This window comes from Ictalurus furcatus, chromosome 29, assembly GCF_023375685.1.
Source record: "Ictalurus furcatus strain D&B chromosome 29, Billie_1.0, whole genome shotgun sequence".
NCBI classification, from domain to species: Eukaryota; Metazoa; Chordata; class Actinopteri; order Siluriformes; family Ictaluridae; genus Ictalurus; species Ictalurus furcatus.
Genome location: NC_071283.1, coordinates 4,353,499 through 4,370,524, shown reverse-complemented (window position 1 = coordinate 4,370,524; position 17,026 = coordinate 4,353,499). Strand labels below are relative to the sequence as shown.

The window sequence follows — 17,026 nt, the reverse complement described above, 5'->3', positions numbered from 1 at the left end:
AAGTACAATGAGTTTCCTGCTGTAAAATGACTGTACTGTCGATATTCACTCTCTCACCTGTGCTCTAAACCATTTCTCTGGTTCATCTTTGCCTCTTTCTCCAGCATTTCCTGTTTCCTCTCCCAGTCAGCCAATGACAGCACAATGGTGTCGTGAGGGGTTGTGGAAGCGGGCGGAGCTTCCGTCACACCAGAGGACGAGTGCGGGGTCAGCGGGGCCACCGTTTCCTCCAAGATCCGTCGCTCCTGTTCAGAATCAATCACTCGTCGGTTATGTATGATAACGTGGAACAAATCAGCACCGGTACATCGTTATCGTAGCGGGGTGTCTGAGAAATGGAGCGTTGACGAGATGTACCTCTTCGTGGTGTTTCCGTTCCTCTTCTTCTACCTCCCTCTGAGCTTTCTCCCACTCCTGCTTCAGTCTCTGCTGCTCCTGCTCATACTTCTCCTACAGGGAGCGCAGACAGGTGTTTTAAATCTCCTCATTGACTTCCCTTGCAACTGAGTGATTGATATTTTACCCTGAAATAATATTAGACTTATTACCTAGAGCTCCAGACACCATTGATGTCGCTCACAATTCTAAGGATTTGTGCCAAAACGTAAATCCCTAATTAATCCGCTGTTTAAGAATGACAAATTGTACATCACGGCGCCGCTGAATTGTTCATTTTGGGGTTTTCGGTTTCTTCGGAACACGACAGGTTCCGATATGCATATTTTTATGACTTATTTTACTTCAAGAGGGAAAAAAAAGCTTGTTTTGTGGACGTTCCACTACATTAAACATAACTATGGCTCCTGACAGAAAGCTTGTACGACTGTATGTTGTCATTGTTAAATAACAACTTTCCTCAATCTGTTTATTAGTAGCCTTAGCTGTTACTATAGTAACAACAACGTATGAGAACATGCACATTAATATATGTAATATACCCATCATTTTATGTTACAGCTAAAACTACTGTCAGAAATCACAGGTTTATATTAATGCGCTCGTTCTAATACGTTACACAACAGGCCGCTGAATAATAATCAGCTTCGCATCACACTATCCTGTTGTTGATTATTTTCCTATAATGGCAAGCCCCAGCAGGTTTTCATTCTTTACTCGTACATGTTCGCTGTGTCTAGGAGTATACGCTATTCTGCTGTTATATAAACCTCTTCTAGCAGGTTTTAGGAACACAAATAGGCCTGGAAACGAATCTTCATCAGAGACTTATGCAATCTTGTGTTGCATAATAACAATAATTATGCAATCTGGCTTCGAGTCTCGTCATTGTGTAGGTCTACAGCCGTATGCGATTATATTATACTTTGCGTAATGGATAAATTATATCTGAGAGTTTAAGAGACAGAAAAAAAAGAGATAGAATAGAAACGGTGAAATGAGATGAGACGGGAACAGAAGACCACCAGCTCTTAGTGGGGGAAAAACAAAACAAAAAAACAACAACAACCGGCTACAAGGACAGTGAGTGCAGCTCTGGACCTCGAGATTTAAAAAAAAAAAATTAAAAAAACCAAAAAAAAAAAACAACTCGGTACTTAATCCCAAATCCAAAATGTCTACTGCAATCGATCTACGCAATCATTACAAGCCTCTTCTTACATCTTATGGATGTCCAGTACAGTTAGAGCTGCGCTTCCACATCTTTTAGCTGTGGAAGGTCACAGGTCAATGTGACACACCTGTGACCTTCCGATGTACCTGTAGCAGGCGCTCCTGCTCCTGCTGCCACCTCTCCTGCCGTTTACGCTCTTCGTTAGGGTCCCACGTCCAGTGATTGACCCTCTTTGCAAGGTTCAAGATTGGGGTTTCGATCTGACGCACACAATTAAACACAGCGAGAAATAAAAATAATAATAAAAAAAAAAAATACAGGGAAAGAGGAGGAAAAGGGAAATGACAGGACAGCTTCTACTTGGTGTAAAGGAAACAAAAACAAGACAGCAAAGGAGAGGAAGACGGTGAGAGTGCATGATCGGAGGTACTCACACATTCGCTGGTGAAGTCGAATCCATCTGTGGAAAATGAAAGAGGAAAAGAGAGAGGAGGTAGTTTACACGCTGGAATATATAGAGAGAACACGCTCATTCCAAACACATGGCTGCTTGTTGCTCTATGACAAGCTAATGAAGACATAAAAACAGTGTAGAACAGGACAATAATGAAAGAACATGGAAAGAGCATCTTCAAAACTTGTTCCAACAAAGCGCCATGGAGGATGCTGTAAAAGAGTACAGTTTATAAGGAACGCAATCATCAGGAACTCATCGTGTATGTTCCACTACTGTAGTTCCATGATTCTCTATCATTTTTTGACACACCCTTGTCAACGTCTTCTTACTATTAGGAAGAACGTATACAAAACACCTCTGAAAGTTGGTTCTTTTTTTTTTATTTTTTTTTTATTCGTTACGATTTCTAGTATGTTGTCACATAATAAATTGTGTAATTTGAGCCCACGATTTAATAAGTTCTGGGCACATTCTACTTATTACATAATTACTTCCAGTTAATTATTTTGCAGAAACGGGTGAAATTCGTTACATGACACATTAAAAGTAAATGTTTTGTGGCCAAAATGGTCAAATTCAACTGGAATGTGTCACTCATTTTAAAACGGGAATGAGTATATACGGGAATGTGGAAAATAGCACAGGAAGATTGCTAGGGTGTGTTAAAAATGGTTCCTGCCTGGTTCTTACTACGGAAGCCTAGTGAGGACAAAATGGAGCAGGTTATTTACAGTACTGTGCAAAAAGTCTTAGGCATATGCCTTTCTATATTAAAAAAAGTACTATAAAGAGCAGTAAACAGTAATAAATGAAACAAAGTCAACATTTGGCTTGCTTTAAAAAAATATATATTAGTGGTCTTGGGTGTGCAATTTTATAAGGAAATCAGCTGGTAAGTTTTACTGAGCATCTTACAGAACCAGCCACAGTTCTTCTGGAGACTTTAAAGTGGCCTTATACTGGTCTCTGATCAGGGTTGTGTCTCCCTGCATGTGTTGCTTGAACTTAGTGAAGCTTTTAATACTACTGATCATACTATTCTCCTCGATAGAATAGAAAATGTCAGAGTTGAGGGAACGGCCCTGTCTTGGCTCAGGTCTTTTTTGACTGATCGTTATCAGTTCATGGATGTAAATGATGACTTCTCTATGCATACTGAGGTAAAGTTTGGTGTCCCTCAAGGTAGGCCCACTTCTCATTTCTTTATATATGCTACCTCTGGGTCAAATTATTCGTAAACATGGTGCTAGTTTCTACTGTTTTGCTGATGACACACAGCTACAGTATATGTTTCAGCAAAGACATGTGTAAAGGACATCAGACACTCGATGCTTCTTTTTACTCAATCCTGACAAGCCAGAAGTACGTATACTAGGACCACATGCAGCTAGAAGCAAGCTGTCTGATTACAGAGTAACTCTGTGATAATGTGATAATGAATTTCCTGGTTATGTAACTGCACTATTTGATCATGTAGTACACAGTTATAGAAGGGATTTATTTATAACCACACTATCTGGTGTCACCCAGATGAGGATGGGTTCCCTTTTGAGTCTGGTTCCTCTCAAGGTTCCTTCCTCATGGGAGGACCTCCTCAGAGAGTTTTTCCTCGTCACCGTTGACTCTGGCTTGCTCATTAGGGATGAAGTCATACATTTAAAATCTATATCCCGAATTCATATATATATCTGTAAAGCTGCTTTGGGAGAATGTCCATTGTTAAAAGTGCTAAACAAATAAAATTGAACTGAAATTGAATTGAACTTTGACTGTCGCACTTGCTTCTTATTTTTGCAGCAAAACCCTGAAAAGTGCCATGTAAACATTTTTCTGTAACGTTTAATTTTGTGCTGGAAAACTAATGTTGGGAAATCGAACATGTTTTTGTACTGACTCGATAAGGCAGAAATAATAAAAGAGAAAATCTAGAACAAAGCTTGGACAAACAAATTGAGTGCCTAAGACTTCTACACAGTACTGTGTGTATATATGCAGCGCTGTGAAAAATGATACTGTTATTTATTGAAGCAAAAAAGTTAAGTTAAAGCCTGTGTGAAAATGTATTTGCCCCCATAGCTTCTAATTCCCCAAATCTATGAAACTGCATTCATAATGGGGTTCAGCTGGACTAGACACAACCAGGCCTGATTACTGCAAACCCTGTTCAATCAAATCAATACTTAAATAGAACTTTTTCAACAACATGAAGTTGGTTAAAAGGTCTTACTCAGTAACACACTATGCCAGAATTGAAAGAAATTCCAGAAAGGATGAGGAAGAAGGTGATTGAAATATATCAGTCTGGGAAGGGTTACAGAGCTATTTCAAAGGCTCTGGGACTCCAGAGGACCACAGTGAGAGCCGTTATCTACAAATGGAAAAACTCGGTACAGTAGTGAACCTTCCCAGAAGTGTCCGACCTTCCAAAATTCCTCCAAGAGCACAGCAACGACTCATCCAGGAAGTCACAAACATAAAAGGACCTACATGCCTCTGTTCCATCAATAAAGGTCACTGCTCATGACTCCACTATCAGAAAGACACTGGGCAAAAATGGAATAAATCCAGGAGTAAATCCACCTCTGAATGGCTCAAAAAAAGCTAAATTAAAGTTTTAGAGTGGCCAAGCCAAAGTCCTGACTTGAACCAATTGAGATGCTGTGACAGGACCTTGCTCGAAAACCCTCCAGTGTGGCTGAACTAAAGCAGTCCCGCAACGAAGAGTGGGCCAAAATACCACCACAGCGCTGTGAAAGACTGATCTCTAGTTATTTGAAGCGTTTGGTTGCAGTTATTGCTGCTAAAGGTCGCAAAACCAGATTTTCAGTTTAAGGGGGCAATTAGTTTTTCACATGGGTGATAGGTGTTGGATAACTCTTTTTTTTTTTTTGCTTCAATAAAAAAAAATATATATATCTAATATTTTAGTATTGTGTGTTTACTCAGGTTGCCTTTGTTTTATGGTTTATGCATTTTGTTTGAAAATCTAAAACTATTAATACGAGATATACTGTACACAAAAACAGAAGACACCAGAAACAAAAGGAAATACTTTTTCACAGCACTGTGTATATATATATATCAATGCCTATCAGTTGTAAAAGATCCCTTCATGCCCTCAACAGGTTGCAATGTGTAAACGTGTAAAACATTTCAGAATGGACGGATCAACAAGGACCGGACCCTGACGAAGGACAAGATGCGACAGAAAAGTAGGTGGATGAATGCGCCCTCCTTCTCCACTCTGACCAGTTTTACCTGCAGGCGCGAAGAATTCCCAGCGTAACCTAGAGCTACTGGAGGAGTGTGTGGGATCTGACGCACACACATATATAAGGACACACAATAAAATACATTTTTAAAAAAACAGCCATAGAGGGAAAAGATGGGTTTAAAAAATAAACACAGAGGCAGAAAATGAACAGAGAGAAAAGTAGAAACAGGGATAAAGCATACAGAGTGAGGAATATAATTCAAAATTTGAAGGGAAATCCAAAGTAAATTCCAATTTTTTAAGAGAGTTGATAATGAGGAGAGTTTAAATGGTTAGCAAAGCAAGGAACTGTGGGTAATATGTTACCTGACAGAGTAAGTGAGTAGGAGGTAACGTCAGCGTTTCTGGACTCAGTGAAGGAAATCTCATCAGATTTCTGGCCTAATCCGTCTGAACAGCTCATCTAAACATCGGGGAAACGTGACATCATTTCACGGTTCAGAAGCATTCACATTAACACACATTCAGAATAATATCTAATCTCAGTTTATTAATCCTAATGTTATGTACCATATTTATTTCTTTTATAGCAATACAATTGTAAAATGTATTTTAAAATACCCAGTACGTCTGATGATCATTTTTATTCTTACCCATAAAACCAAAATTGCTGGAAATCCTACCAGTTATAATTGGTTCTTCCTACTTTAACTCAACACAATAATCCCCCCCCCCCCCCCCCCCGCAATTTTTCCAGTTTTCCTAGAACACATATCCTGCAGTGTTTTATTCCTCTTGTACCACAGCTCTCACAATGTTTCTGTCATCAGATGCTGTTGTTTTCCTTGGCCGACCAATTCGGTGTCTGTTGCTCAGTACACCAGTGGTTTCTTTCTTTCTCAGCACATTCCAAATTGTTGTATTGGCTATACCCAATGTTTGTGCAGTGCCTCTGATTGATTTTCCCGCTTTTCTCAGCTTCAAAACGGCTTGCTTTTCTCCCATAGACAGCTCTCTGATCTTCATGTTGGTTTATCCTTTTTAACAACAAACGCAGTCTTCACAGGTGAAACTGAAGGCTAAAACCAAGAGTAGACATTCAGAGCTATTTATTGTTCAAACAATCACTCTAACAGGACACACCTGGGTTACAAGAAAGACCGGTCAGGCAAATGTTCTAATATTTTTGCTCGCCTACAAATTGGGTGGTCTGATACAAAATGTGCTATGTCGTTTAACACGTCTACAAAACCAATAACTACCAGGAAATAAAAGCTGAAATTCTAAACTCTTTTCTCATATTCATCTTTTGATCTCAAACCCAAATGTCTTCGGTCTAAAAAAAAAAAAAAAAAGAACTGGCCTTGCAGTTCCGATAGTTTCGGCGGGGACTATACATAATTTCCACACCTCTATTCATATGAAATGTTACAAAGGTAAAGGTTAAGTCTACGGTAGATGTTATTGCTCATACTTTTTCCTTTCCACTACATTTTGTAATCCATCCGCCTAAATATCCTATGTTCTGCTTTAAAGCCCGGGTATTCTAGTGTCTTTACAATACATGCACTTTTAATAATATGTTTAATAAATGAATTAGTCTGACAGTTTAAAGGCCACCAAAATTAGGGAGCTAACTTAGACACACCCCCTGCTAAAGAGGATTTTTTGCATTAGTCCAAATGAAAAGTATCAGCTATACCTGGTCAGCAATAGGAGCGTCTGTTGTGGGGAGCGAGTGTGTTTCTCTAAGCTCCGTCACGATGGTCGTCTTCACCACACAGTTGAGCTTCACTGCTGGAGCAGGGACGGTCTGCTTTCCTATGACAAGCAAGAAACGACACACTGAGCCACTGGAACCTGGAGCCGATCCCAGGGAGCATTGGGAACAAGGCACGGTACACCCTGGACAGGGTGCCAATCCATCGCAGGGCACACTCACATACACACTCACTCAGCCATTCATACACTTTGGACACACTGTGATGACGATTAGAGCGTACACAGATGAAATGAAACAACACAAACTTAGCCAAAGAGCAGAAACGTCTCCAACCTGTTAGTTCAGAATCTGTGAGAGTTTTGGAAGTCTTGTCCTCTGTACTCTTTGTAACTGGACTGCTGTGACTGTCATTCTCTTCTTTAACATGTTCGCTTTTTTGAATGGGTATGGTCCGAGTGCACTCCTGAGCTGTGGTTTCACTTCCTGCTGAGATTTCTGACGAACGCTGAGGACACGGACTTGGTTTCGGTGGTGTTGGGGTGAAGGAAACGGGTCTCACTGGGCTCTCTCTTGTGTCCTCTACAATGGAGTCACCATTCACACGCACCAGTCCATCATTCTGGCCAAAATAAAACAAAGCGAACATAAAAACACAATAAGTGAAGGAATAACCTATAAACGAATATACAATAAGGTCCGAAAGCTTACCGACAAGCATTTATGGCATCCCTAGTAACTGCCTGTTCAGGGTTTAAATTAGTTTATTTATATTCTGGGAAATAAAACTGACTAAATTATTTAGAATATATCGCAGGCATATACAAACAAAAATACTAACTAACTGTCAGAACCAGACTTCACAGACTGCTGGCATTTTCAGTTTTTCTCAGTGTTTTGTGGAGGAGTTCATATTTTAAAAACAATAACGCAAATGTTCTGTTTAGGCTACGCCCACTTCAGGCTTAAATACCGTAAAAAATTTGGATAGTAACTGCATCACAGCCCCAGTGCTTTTGAACCCTACTGTTTATATTTAAAAAAAAAAGAAAAAAAAGAATATGTTTTACCTTAACTTGCTTATAAGAAGGCTGATTAAATTTGGGCTGGCTGTATGGTTTTGGTGTGAGTAATGGCACAGGTCTGGACGGCACAGGGGGTATCCGAACAGGCGAGAGAGGGAATTCAGGTGTTTTGGTTGTTCTGATCTGAGAAAGAGGGGCTTCTAAGGTTTTGAAATCAAGGGAAGGTGAGAGGGAGACGTCTGGAGTTTTGGAGTCTCGGACTGGAGAAAGTTGGACTTCTGATGATTTGGAATCTCGGACTGGAGAAAGTTGGACTTCTGGCGATTTGGAGTCTCGGACTGGAGAAAGTTGGACTTCTGATGATTTGGAGTCTCGGACTGGAGAAAGTTGGACTTCTGATGATTTGGAATCTCTGACTGGAGAGAGTTGGACTTCTGGCAATTTGGAGTCTCGGACTGGAGAAAGTTGGACTTCTGGCAATTTGGAGTCTCGGACTGGAGAAAGTTGGACTTCTGGCAATTTGGAGTCTCGGACTGGAGAAAGTTGGACTTCTGGCGATTTGGAATCTCTGACTGGAGAAAGTTGGACTTCTGGCAATTTGGAGTCTCGGACTGGAGAAAGTTGGACTTCTGGCAATTTGGAGTCTCGGACTGGAGAAAGTTGGACTTCCGGCGAGTTGGAGTCTCGGACTGGAGAAAGTTGGACTGCTGGCGATTTGGAGTCTCGGACTGGAGAAAGTTGGACTGCCGGCGATTTGGCGTCTCGGACTGGAGAATGTTGGACTTCTGCCGATTTGGAGTCTCGGAGTGGAGAAAGTTGGACTGCCGGCGATTTGGAGTCTCGGACTGGAGAAAGTTGGACTTCTGCCGATTTGGAGTCTCGGACTGGAGAAAGTTGGACTTCTGCCGTTTTGGAGTCTCGGACTACTGAGAGGGGGATATCTGAATAAAGTGGGACTTCTGGAGTTCTAGAGTATTGGATAGGTGTCAAATCTGGAGTGTTGAGGTGGCTGTGCATAATAGGGTGTGTGATTTGTTTAAAGTACTGGTCGCTAGAATCTGTTTCTATTTCAGTGAATGTCTGAGACTCTGGACGTTCGGCTTCTTCGTTCAGTGCGTATGCCGATTGGAGTGTTGCGACAGATGGGAGTTTTGGAAGCTGGAGTTTCTCCAATATGGCGTCGCTGATGGTGAAGCGGAGGGCATAGCGCTGTAATATGGCTGCTTTCTCTTCGGGAGTCGAGGCTTGGCAGTATAACTCGTGCAGCTCCTGCTCTCGACGCTCCCTAGAGCAAGTGTAGAGAGAGAGATAAAAAAAAAAAAGGCACAAATAATTATAACACTTAATAAATAACAAGACTTTGATATTCATGCTTTATACACGATGCAGGTTGAACGAGAATCCAAGGACATGAAAACATGATGAAATATCTTGCAATATCATGCTTTTGAAGGTCAATCAGGACTCACAGCACACAGCAGGCCCACTTTTAGTCGTCCCCCCCATGTTCTTTATAGGGAAATGCTGCAGTCCCAAAAATCTTATTTTATACATATTTTTAAAATAAGTATGAATAAGTAGGAAAGATTGAGGGTAAGACATCATGCAGAGAAAAAAACAGACAGAAACACAGAAAAAAAGAGAGAGAGAGGATTATAGTGACGGTTCCTCACTTCTCCTCCACAATCTCTTTGTAAGTTTTGATGCTCTTCTTGCGATGAGAACGTCCCTCCGACGTCATCAGTTTCTCAATCATCTTCCTCTCCTCCTCTTTCCTGATCAGGTCCTGAGATGCACTGCGCCTTCGATTCTTCCACCGCGCCAAGTCCTGTATGCATGCAGACACACAAACAGACGGATAAGCCTTCAGGATGGAGGGCGTTGTGCTTTCTGGATAACATGGATAGATTGCATCACACTAATCCATCTCTGATTATTTTCTTATAACAGCATGTCTGTGTCATGTTACTTATATAAAACAAGGAGATAATGTATGAAGTTTTGTCCACACGCAAATGTGTGAACAGATATGTCTGCATCATATGGACTTTTTATTTTCCTTCATACTGTTACACGGAGCATTCATTCAGATGTGACTCACATCCTGCCACTGGTCCTCCTCCTCTTTGAGTTTGTTGTACTGGTTGTGCAGCCTCTCATGTCGTGTTTGTCTGTGTGGTGACAGCGAGTCCACATCCTCCTCTTCGTCACGCATGTCAGTCAAACTGATGCTCCTGTAAACAACAAAAGAAGTGGAACAAACATCTGTTAACAGCGTACACACAAGTCCAAGGCCGTGGACCTTGAGCCGAGGTTTAAAGGTTAAAACCCAGTGCAGGATGCAGAGAGAAAAGGGAAATGAAGTAATGAAACGAGGCCAACGTCAGTCAATTAGGAAAGGATCTTTAAAATACATTCTCAACACCATCATACTACTGTGTATGCTAGAGTGTGTAAAACCTAGTGTGCATGCTAGTGTGTGTTCCACTACAGTAAACTTATCTAGACTAGAGATTAGATCGGAACGTCTCTTTTTGGATGCATGAGTGAAAGAAGTTACAGTAGTTACATGCAAAAACTGCTATTCTTCAGCAGGTCACAGAGAAGGAAAAGATCAACAGTAAAAACGGATAACAAAAAACAAACAAACAGGCACTTACTCGGTTTCATCAGAAACACTAGAAGCCTTGTGACTGAATCTAAAACATTAAAAATTAAAGGAAGAAGATGGTGAGCTTTCAATAATAATAATAATAATAATAATAATAATAATAATAATAATAATAAAAGGGTTCCAGCAATTGCAGTGCTCGGACCCCTAATGAGATCAACAGTGGTAATATAACCCCAATTCCAAAAAGTTGGGACGCGGTGTAAAATGTAAATGAAAACAGAATGCGATGATTTGCACATCGCATGAACCCATATGTTATTCGCAATAGAACATAGAAAACATATCACGTGTTTAAACTGAGGAAATGTACCGTTTTAAGGAAAAAAATAAGGTCATTTTGAATTTGATGGCCATAACACGTCTCAAAAAAGTTGGGACGGGGCAACAAAAAAAAAAAAAAGGAAAAATAAGTGTTAGTAAAAAGAAACAACTGGAGGGACATTTTGCAACTAATTAGGTTAATTGGCTACAGGTCAGTAATGTGATTGGGTATAAAAAGAGTATCTTAGAGAGATAGTGTCTTTCAGAAGTAAAGATGGGATGGAATCTGGCTTCTTCTTTGCATGATAGAGCTTTAACCAGCGTTTGTGGATGGCACGGCAAACTGTTCACAGACAATGAGTTCTGGAGGTGTTTCTGATCCCATGCAGTGATTTCCATTACAGAATCAGGCCTGTTTTTAATGCAGTGGCTCCTGAGGACCCGAAGATCATGGGCATGCAATATTGATTTTCACCCTTGTCCCTTGCGCACAGAGATTTCTCCAGATTCTCTGAATCTTTCGATGATATTATGTACTGTAGGTGATGAGATATTCATAGTCTTCGCAATTTTACGTTTGGGAACATCATTCTGAAATTGTTCCACAAATTATACACGCAGTTTTTCGCAGATTGGTGAACCTCTTACTTCTGAAAGACTCTGTCTCTCTAAGATACTCTTTTTATACCCAGTCATGTTACTGACCTGTTCCCAATTACCCTCCAGCTGTTTCTTTTTACTAACACTTACTTTTCCAGCCTTTGGTTGCCCCCGTCCCAACTTTTCTGTGACGTGTTGCTGCCATCAAATTCAAAATGACCTTATTGTTTTCTTAAAATGTTACATTTCCTCAGTTCAAACATTTGATATGTTTTCTACGTTCTACTGCGAATAACATATGGGTTTATGAAATTTGCAAATTATTGCATTCTGTTTTTATTCGCATTTTACACACCGTCCCCACTTTTTTGGAATTGCGGCTGTAATTCCATCGTATAACACAAGCTGAAAATCCAAATGCTTTTCTAGATCACTTCTATGAGAAGTACTTTGATTCTCCTACGTCAATTCAAGCACACATGATTTACGATCTGCAGGAAACAAGACTGATATCGGTAATCCTTTGAGAATGATGTCACATAACATGCAAATGAGTACCTGCTTTAGTTTAGCAGAGTGCACAGTCCAGAAGTCTGATTCCACTACAAATAACTATTTTGATTTCATGACTTATCCAAAAGTAATATAATAATTACAAATTGTATTTAAATTGCATAAGAATAACATTTTTTTTTTTTTTTTGGTACTATAGGTCTAAAAATAATTGTGCTCTTATTTATTGAAAGCAGTGGTAACGATGACATTTAACACAAAGTACTGCAGTAACTGACCTTCTAATTGTACACACCACACTTTAATTCAATTAAATCTCATCGCAAAATCAAAACAAAGCAAACACACTTACATTTCTGTGTATACTTTAAAGTGACATAATAATTTGAAACTATATTTCAACTGTTACCAGAGTATTTATTTTAGATGCGTAATTGCACTTTCACTTAAGTAAAGAATTTGGGGACTTTGACTACATCTGTGAGCCACTATATAGCATTTTTAAATACTTTTTTTAATACTACTAAATAGAACTACTAATTTCAGATAGCATAGCAATGGTGTTTTCAGTGTTCTATACTATAGTATAGAACGGAGTACATTTATGTATACATTTTTGATAATGAAATAAAAACAGTTCATGGTACTGGACTCAGACTTCTATTCAGACCCTATAGGATTTAAATGTGATAAAACTGGTTGTTATTGGATTGTTGGCTGCTTGGGTTCAGACAGTTAATGTACAAGGAGGAAAATATCTAGGTTTTTTATAGGTGTGTGTGTGTGTGTGTGTGTGTGTGTGTGTGTGTTTGAGAGGGTTAAGGAGCTCCTCACGTCACAGGGAAAACTTCATCATCCAGGCAAAACGTGTGCCGTGCATCAGGGTCAGATAAAAGTAAAGGTCTTTGTGCCTGGGCCCCGCCCACAACATCAATTTCCCCGCCCATCATGCCCATTGTATCTGCTTTCTCCCCATCCGGAATTTGAGGGCATTTTCTGGGCATGTCATCAACATCTGCTGGGGGCGGGGTCACAGATCTAGGGGTGGGGCTGAGATTGTAGCCATGGTTACTGAAGCAAAAGATAGGAAGGGAAATAACATTGTGAAGAAGCAGCATTCGGTACTGTAGTTCAAGTTCAAACAAACCATAGAAGCTGACGGTTATTTGGACAGGCACATAAGAAAAAAAGAAAAAGACCTCAGATTAGTCACAACAGAACATGTAAGCTCTAGTTTACTTAAAAACTTCATTGCCATGCCTTGAAAACAAACTTTACCAAGAGGTTAACAAAACTCTTATCCATGATTAGGGCAGCCTAAAATTAAAGCATTTATTACATAGTATTATCCAAAATCACTTACATTTGAGGCAAAATACAATCCAAGCACCTAAGAGCCCAAAGCCTTTTCCACTGCACATATTACAAAAACTTTTCGCACAAGAAAACTGAATTTTTTTTTTCCCACAGGTTACTAGTCCTGTACCAAATACTCAATTTATAGTCTTTTTGTACCAACAGGAACAAATGGCACTTGGGGCCAATACTACACCAGATTGTGATAGTAGATCTTGTTTGTGCTCTTCCTCTGTTCATGTACTTCACCCAGAGAATCTGTGACTCCTGCAGAATGACCAGACCAAGAGAACTCAGAAGGTGCAGGGCCAGTTCATCATCAGACTCCTAACCAGCGGTGTGGAGTGGGGACCAACCATAGATGCTGAAGGACCAACCATAGATACTGCTTTTGCACCAACAGGAAGAAACGGCACTTGGGGTGGGGTTGTTCTGTTCATTGCTCAATGTAGCATGTTGTAAGATGTGATATATAGGTATCAAAATAGCTATGATAATGATGCAAAGTGAAGAAGAAGCAGAGTCCTCTTGCCCAAGACATCCAGTCCCTTGTGGCACTGCTGGAGCGACAGTCCTCAGCCTGTAAATCTAATAACCGGACACATTTGCTAAAATTCTGGAGTCATAAGCTGCTGGCATTGCCATTTTGAACAGCCCTCAACTCCATATGTGAGCACTGTCACCCTGGCCAATATGGCACATTTGGTTGAAGTTGAGACATACCGGGATAGAGCGCTGCCTCGGCATTAGGCTGACTCATGTTTTTGTTCGTAGTTTGCCACCTGAGAACTAGCTTTAAGGAGGGCTGTGTTTGAGTGGGTTGGCCTACATTGAAGTCACCGTAGGCGATGCTTCTGTGAGACACTAGAAGAGGGTGGGGGGGTCGGGAGGGTTGGGGGGCACCCTTTCACCTTCACCTGTAACAAACTCAGTGTCTGTATTCTCGTACTTCACCCAGAGAATCCTTGACTCCTGCAGAATGACATAGACCATGAGAACTCAGACGAGGTGCTAGAGCAGTTCATCATCAGCCTCCAAACCTGCAGTGTGCAGTGGGTCCAGTGCCACCAACCCAACACTCTGACTGACGGCATACAGATGGTAAGAGGACCACAAACTCAGGGACACGACATGTCAACATTGTTTTTTCATCTTGGCACCCTGTAAGAAGAGGCCACCACAGCCAGCTGTACGATGCCCAGGAAAAAAGACGCCAATATGAGAGATGGTTTAAAAGATCAGCAACCCAATCCACTATTCCTCTGGAGAATACATGTCTGGAGACAGTCTTTTAAAACTTGGCACAAGAATTGTGGTAAAAATGAGCACATAAAAAGCTACGCCCACAGTCCTCCAAATTTCCAGTCTGTGCACTTTTAACATCCAGAGGAGCAACAATGTCTCGAGAGCCTTCCAAACTGATGTTTAACCGAAACATTTTTGCCTTGTTTTTACTGCATGTAATCTGTAACAGGTGACACACAGATACATACTTAGCTGGTGTTTTATTTTCTAACCTTTCATTCAATCCGACTTATATCCATGGCACTGTATGCATGTCGTCATTCGCCACCCCTACTTTGAGCTCCACCTTCACAGAGTTGTGAAGGCGGATTGAAATTTGCCACTGAGCTTGTTCCTCTCTACGTTCTCACCCCTTCTTAAGTGAAACTTTCTCACTGCCGTCTCCGGAATTATAATCATATTAGAGATCAAGTCTATCCTTGCAAGTCAAGAAATAAAGTTTACAGAGTGAGACTAGACACTCAAGACACTGTGATGCACATGTTCGCTCCAAAAAGCTGCATGGAAATGCTTTTCATTAGAATCCCATGGCTGGTCACTTAGGGGGAAATAAAACGCAGAACTTGAGGCCTACTTATGGTCTAAGATCAAAAAGGTGAGACAGTTCCTGGGGCTGGCTGGATGATGTTGAAGGTTTGTTCCTAGCTTTTAGGTTCTCGCCAGTCTGCTGACTGATCTCAATAAGAACGAAGCATTAGATCCAGTTCAGTGGCAATGGACCATCGTACCGTACCTGGGTCTCTTACTTCACTTACCTTATTTTACCCTCTCCTTTGTGTTGCAGACTAATAGATTGGACAGAAGGCCAAGCACCTCTGCATTGGCTCCACAACATGATCACATTGGTATCTGGTGGTACAACCTTTTAAATTCGCAGTCCAAAGGTTGGGACCACAGATGGTAGAAGCAGAGTTACTTTCCCGTTCCTGTTTGCTCAGTTTCTTTTTAGTTTTATTAGTGTGCAGTGGAAAATGCCTCGTGTTTGACTAGAAACAAGTGCAAGACAACTGTATTAAGAGCAATACCTAACTAAACACAAAAGCTGGAATAAAAACTAGTAGTTAAGAGTGCTACATACTGTACACAAGTCATAAAACAAGCCAAAGCAATAGAGCCACCAGTAAATCATGCAACCACAATCAAACTAAATCCACAACGTCTACCGTATAAAGCAAACCCATGGAAATATAGTTAGAGTATAGAGTCATTGTGAAGAGGGTTTAAGAAATCCAAGGTACAAGCAATTTCACCACAAGTTAGCCAAACAGAATCACAACCAATGAGATCTTGCTGTGATACTACAGTCTAAGCCATCACATTCAACCGCAATATTAATCTCAGTTTCAGAAAGTACTGCAATTCAATTGTTATCCATAGATACATTTTTGCATATAAAATAAGGCCACAGGACTTGCATGAAAAGCACATTCATGCACACGCCTCTCCTTCAAGCGCCTAACCTCTCCTGAGTATTTTTCTTTTCTTGTCCGCTGGTTTTGACGTTTGACCGGTACTGCCCACTCAAAGACTTCTTTTTGCCGTCGACACCGCCAGGTTTAGGCAGAAAGGCGTTAAACTGATTCCCACTTGGATTTTGGTATGATCCTGTCCTCCTTGCAAGCATGTCATCTTTCTCCGGGTTAGGGAGGGGACTTCTGTCATTATAGTCCTCATCATTAACAGGGTAATTGAAACTGCCGCAATGAACCTCGGCACGAGTCGAAGTTGAGCCAAGAACTTCTGTGTCCTTTTGAGCAGCAGGTGATGGTACGTTTGACTCGGGTTTCACCTGTTCAACTCTGTTAAAAGGGTGCTTAGTCTTAAACACAAATACACAAAGAGCACACAACTCAAAAATCTAAATCTCATGATGTTAGATAAAAACTCAAAGACAAATCAGATTTGGGTCAACTCACAAATGTGTCAGCTCGGGCCTAGAATTTCAGATAGCGTATATTAGTACATCCATCGAGTGTTAGATGACACCAGCCACTCAAACACAAGGCTGTGAAGCTGCTATTTATGAGTATGTAGTGTATGCATGAACGAACTGCAGAACATATTCCATCCATCCACTTTCCATACCGTTTATCCTACACAGGGTCACGGGTAGCCTGGAGACTATCCCAGGGAACTCGGGGTACAAGGCAGGGGCCACCCTGGACGGGGTGCCAACCCGTAGTAGGGCACAATCGCACACCCATTCACACACTACGGAAAATTTGGAAATGCCGATCAGCCTACAGCACAAGTCTTTGGACTGGGGGAGGAAACCGGAGTACCCGGAGGAAGCCCCTGAAGCACGGGTAGAGCATGCAAGCTCTGTACACA

General features: G+C 40.9%; 1 protein-coding gene across 1 annotated transcript in view; it reads right to left on the bottom strand.

The window, feature by feature from the left end:
* limch1a (LIM and calponin homology domains 1a) overlaps window positions 1-17,026 on the bottom strand; it is a 70,933-nt gene that overhangs the window by 9,744 nt on the left and 44,163 nt on the right. Inside the window, exons 15-27 of the mRNA XM_053618784.1 lie at window positions 16,156-16,494; window positions 12,869-13,105; window positions 10,647-10,685; window positions 10,088-10,220; window positions 9,660-9,814; window positions 8,032-9,271; window positions 7,298-7,583; window positions 6,944-7,062; window positions 5,608-5,704; window positions 2,005-2,030; window positions 1,717-1,830; window positions 358-450; window positions 58-245 (exon numbers count right to left, since the gene is read on the bottom strand). Of these exons, the coding sequence (XP_053474759.1) occupies window positions 58-245; window positions 358-450; window positions 1,717-1,830; window positions 2,005-2,030; window positions 5,608-5,704; window positions 6,944-7,062; window positions 7,298-7,583; window positions 8,032-9,271; window positions 9,660-9,814; window positions 10,088-10,220; window positions 10,647-10,685; window positions 12,869-13,105; window positions 16,156-16,494 (3,066 nt within the window). The remainder of the gene's footprint in view (window positions 1-57; window positions 246-357; window positions 451-1,716; window positions 1,831-2,004; window positions 2,031-5,607; window positions 5,705-6,943; window positions 7,063-7,297; window positions 7,584-8,031; window positions 9,272-9,659; window positions 9,815-10,087; window positions 10,221-10,646; window positions 10,686-12,868; window positions 13,106-16,155; window positions 16,495-17,026) is intronic.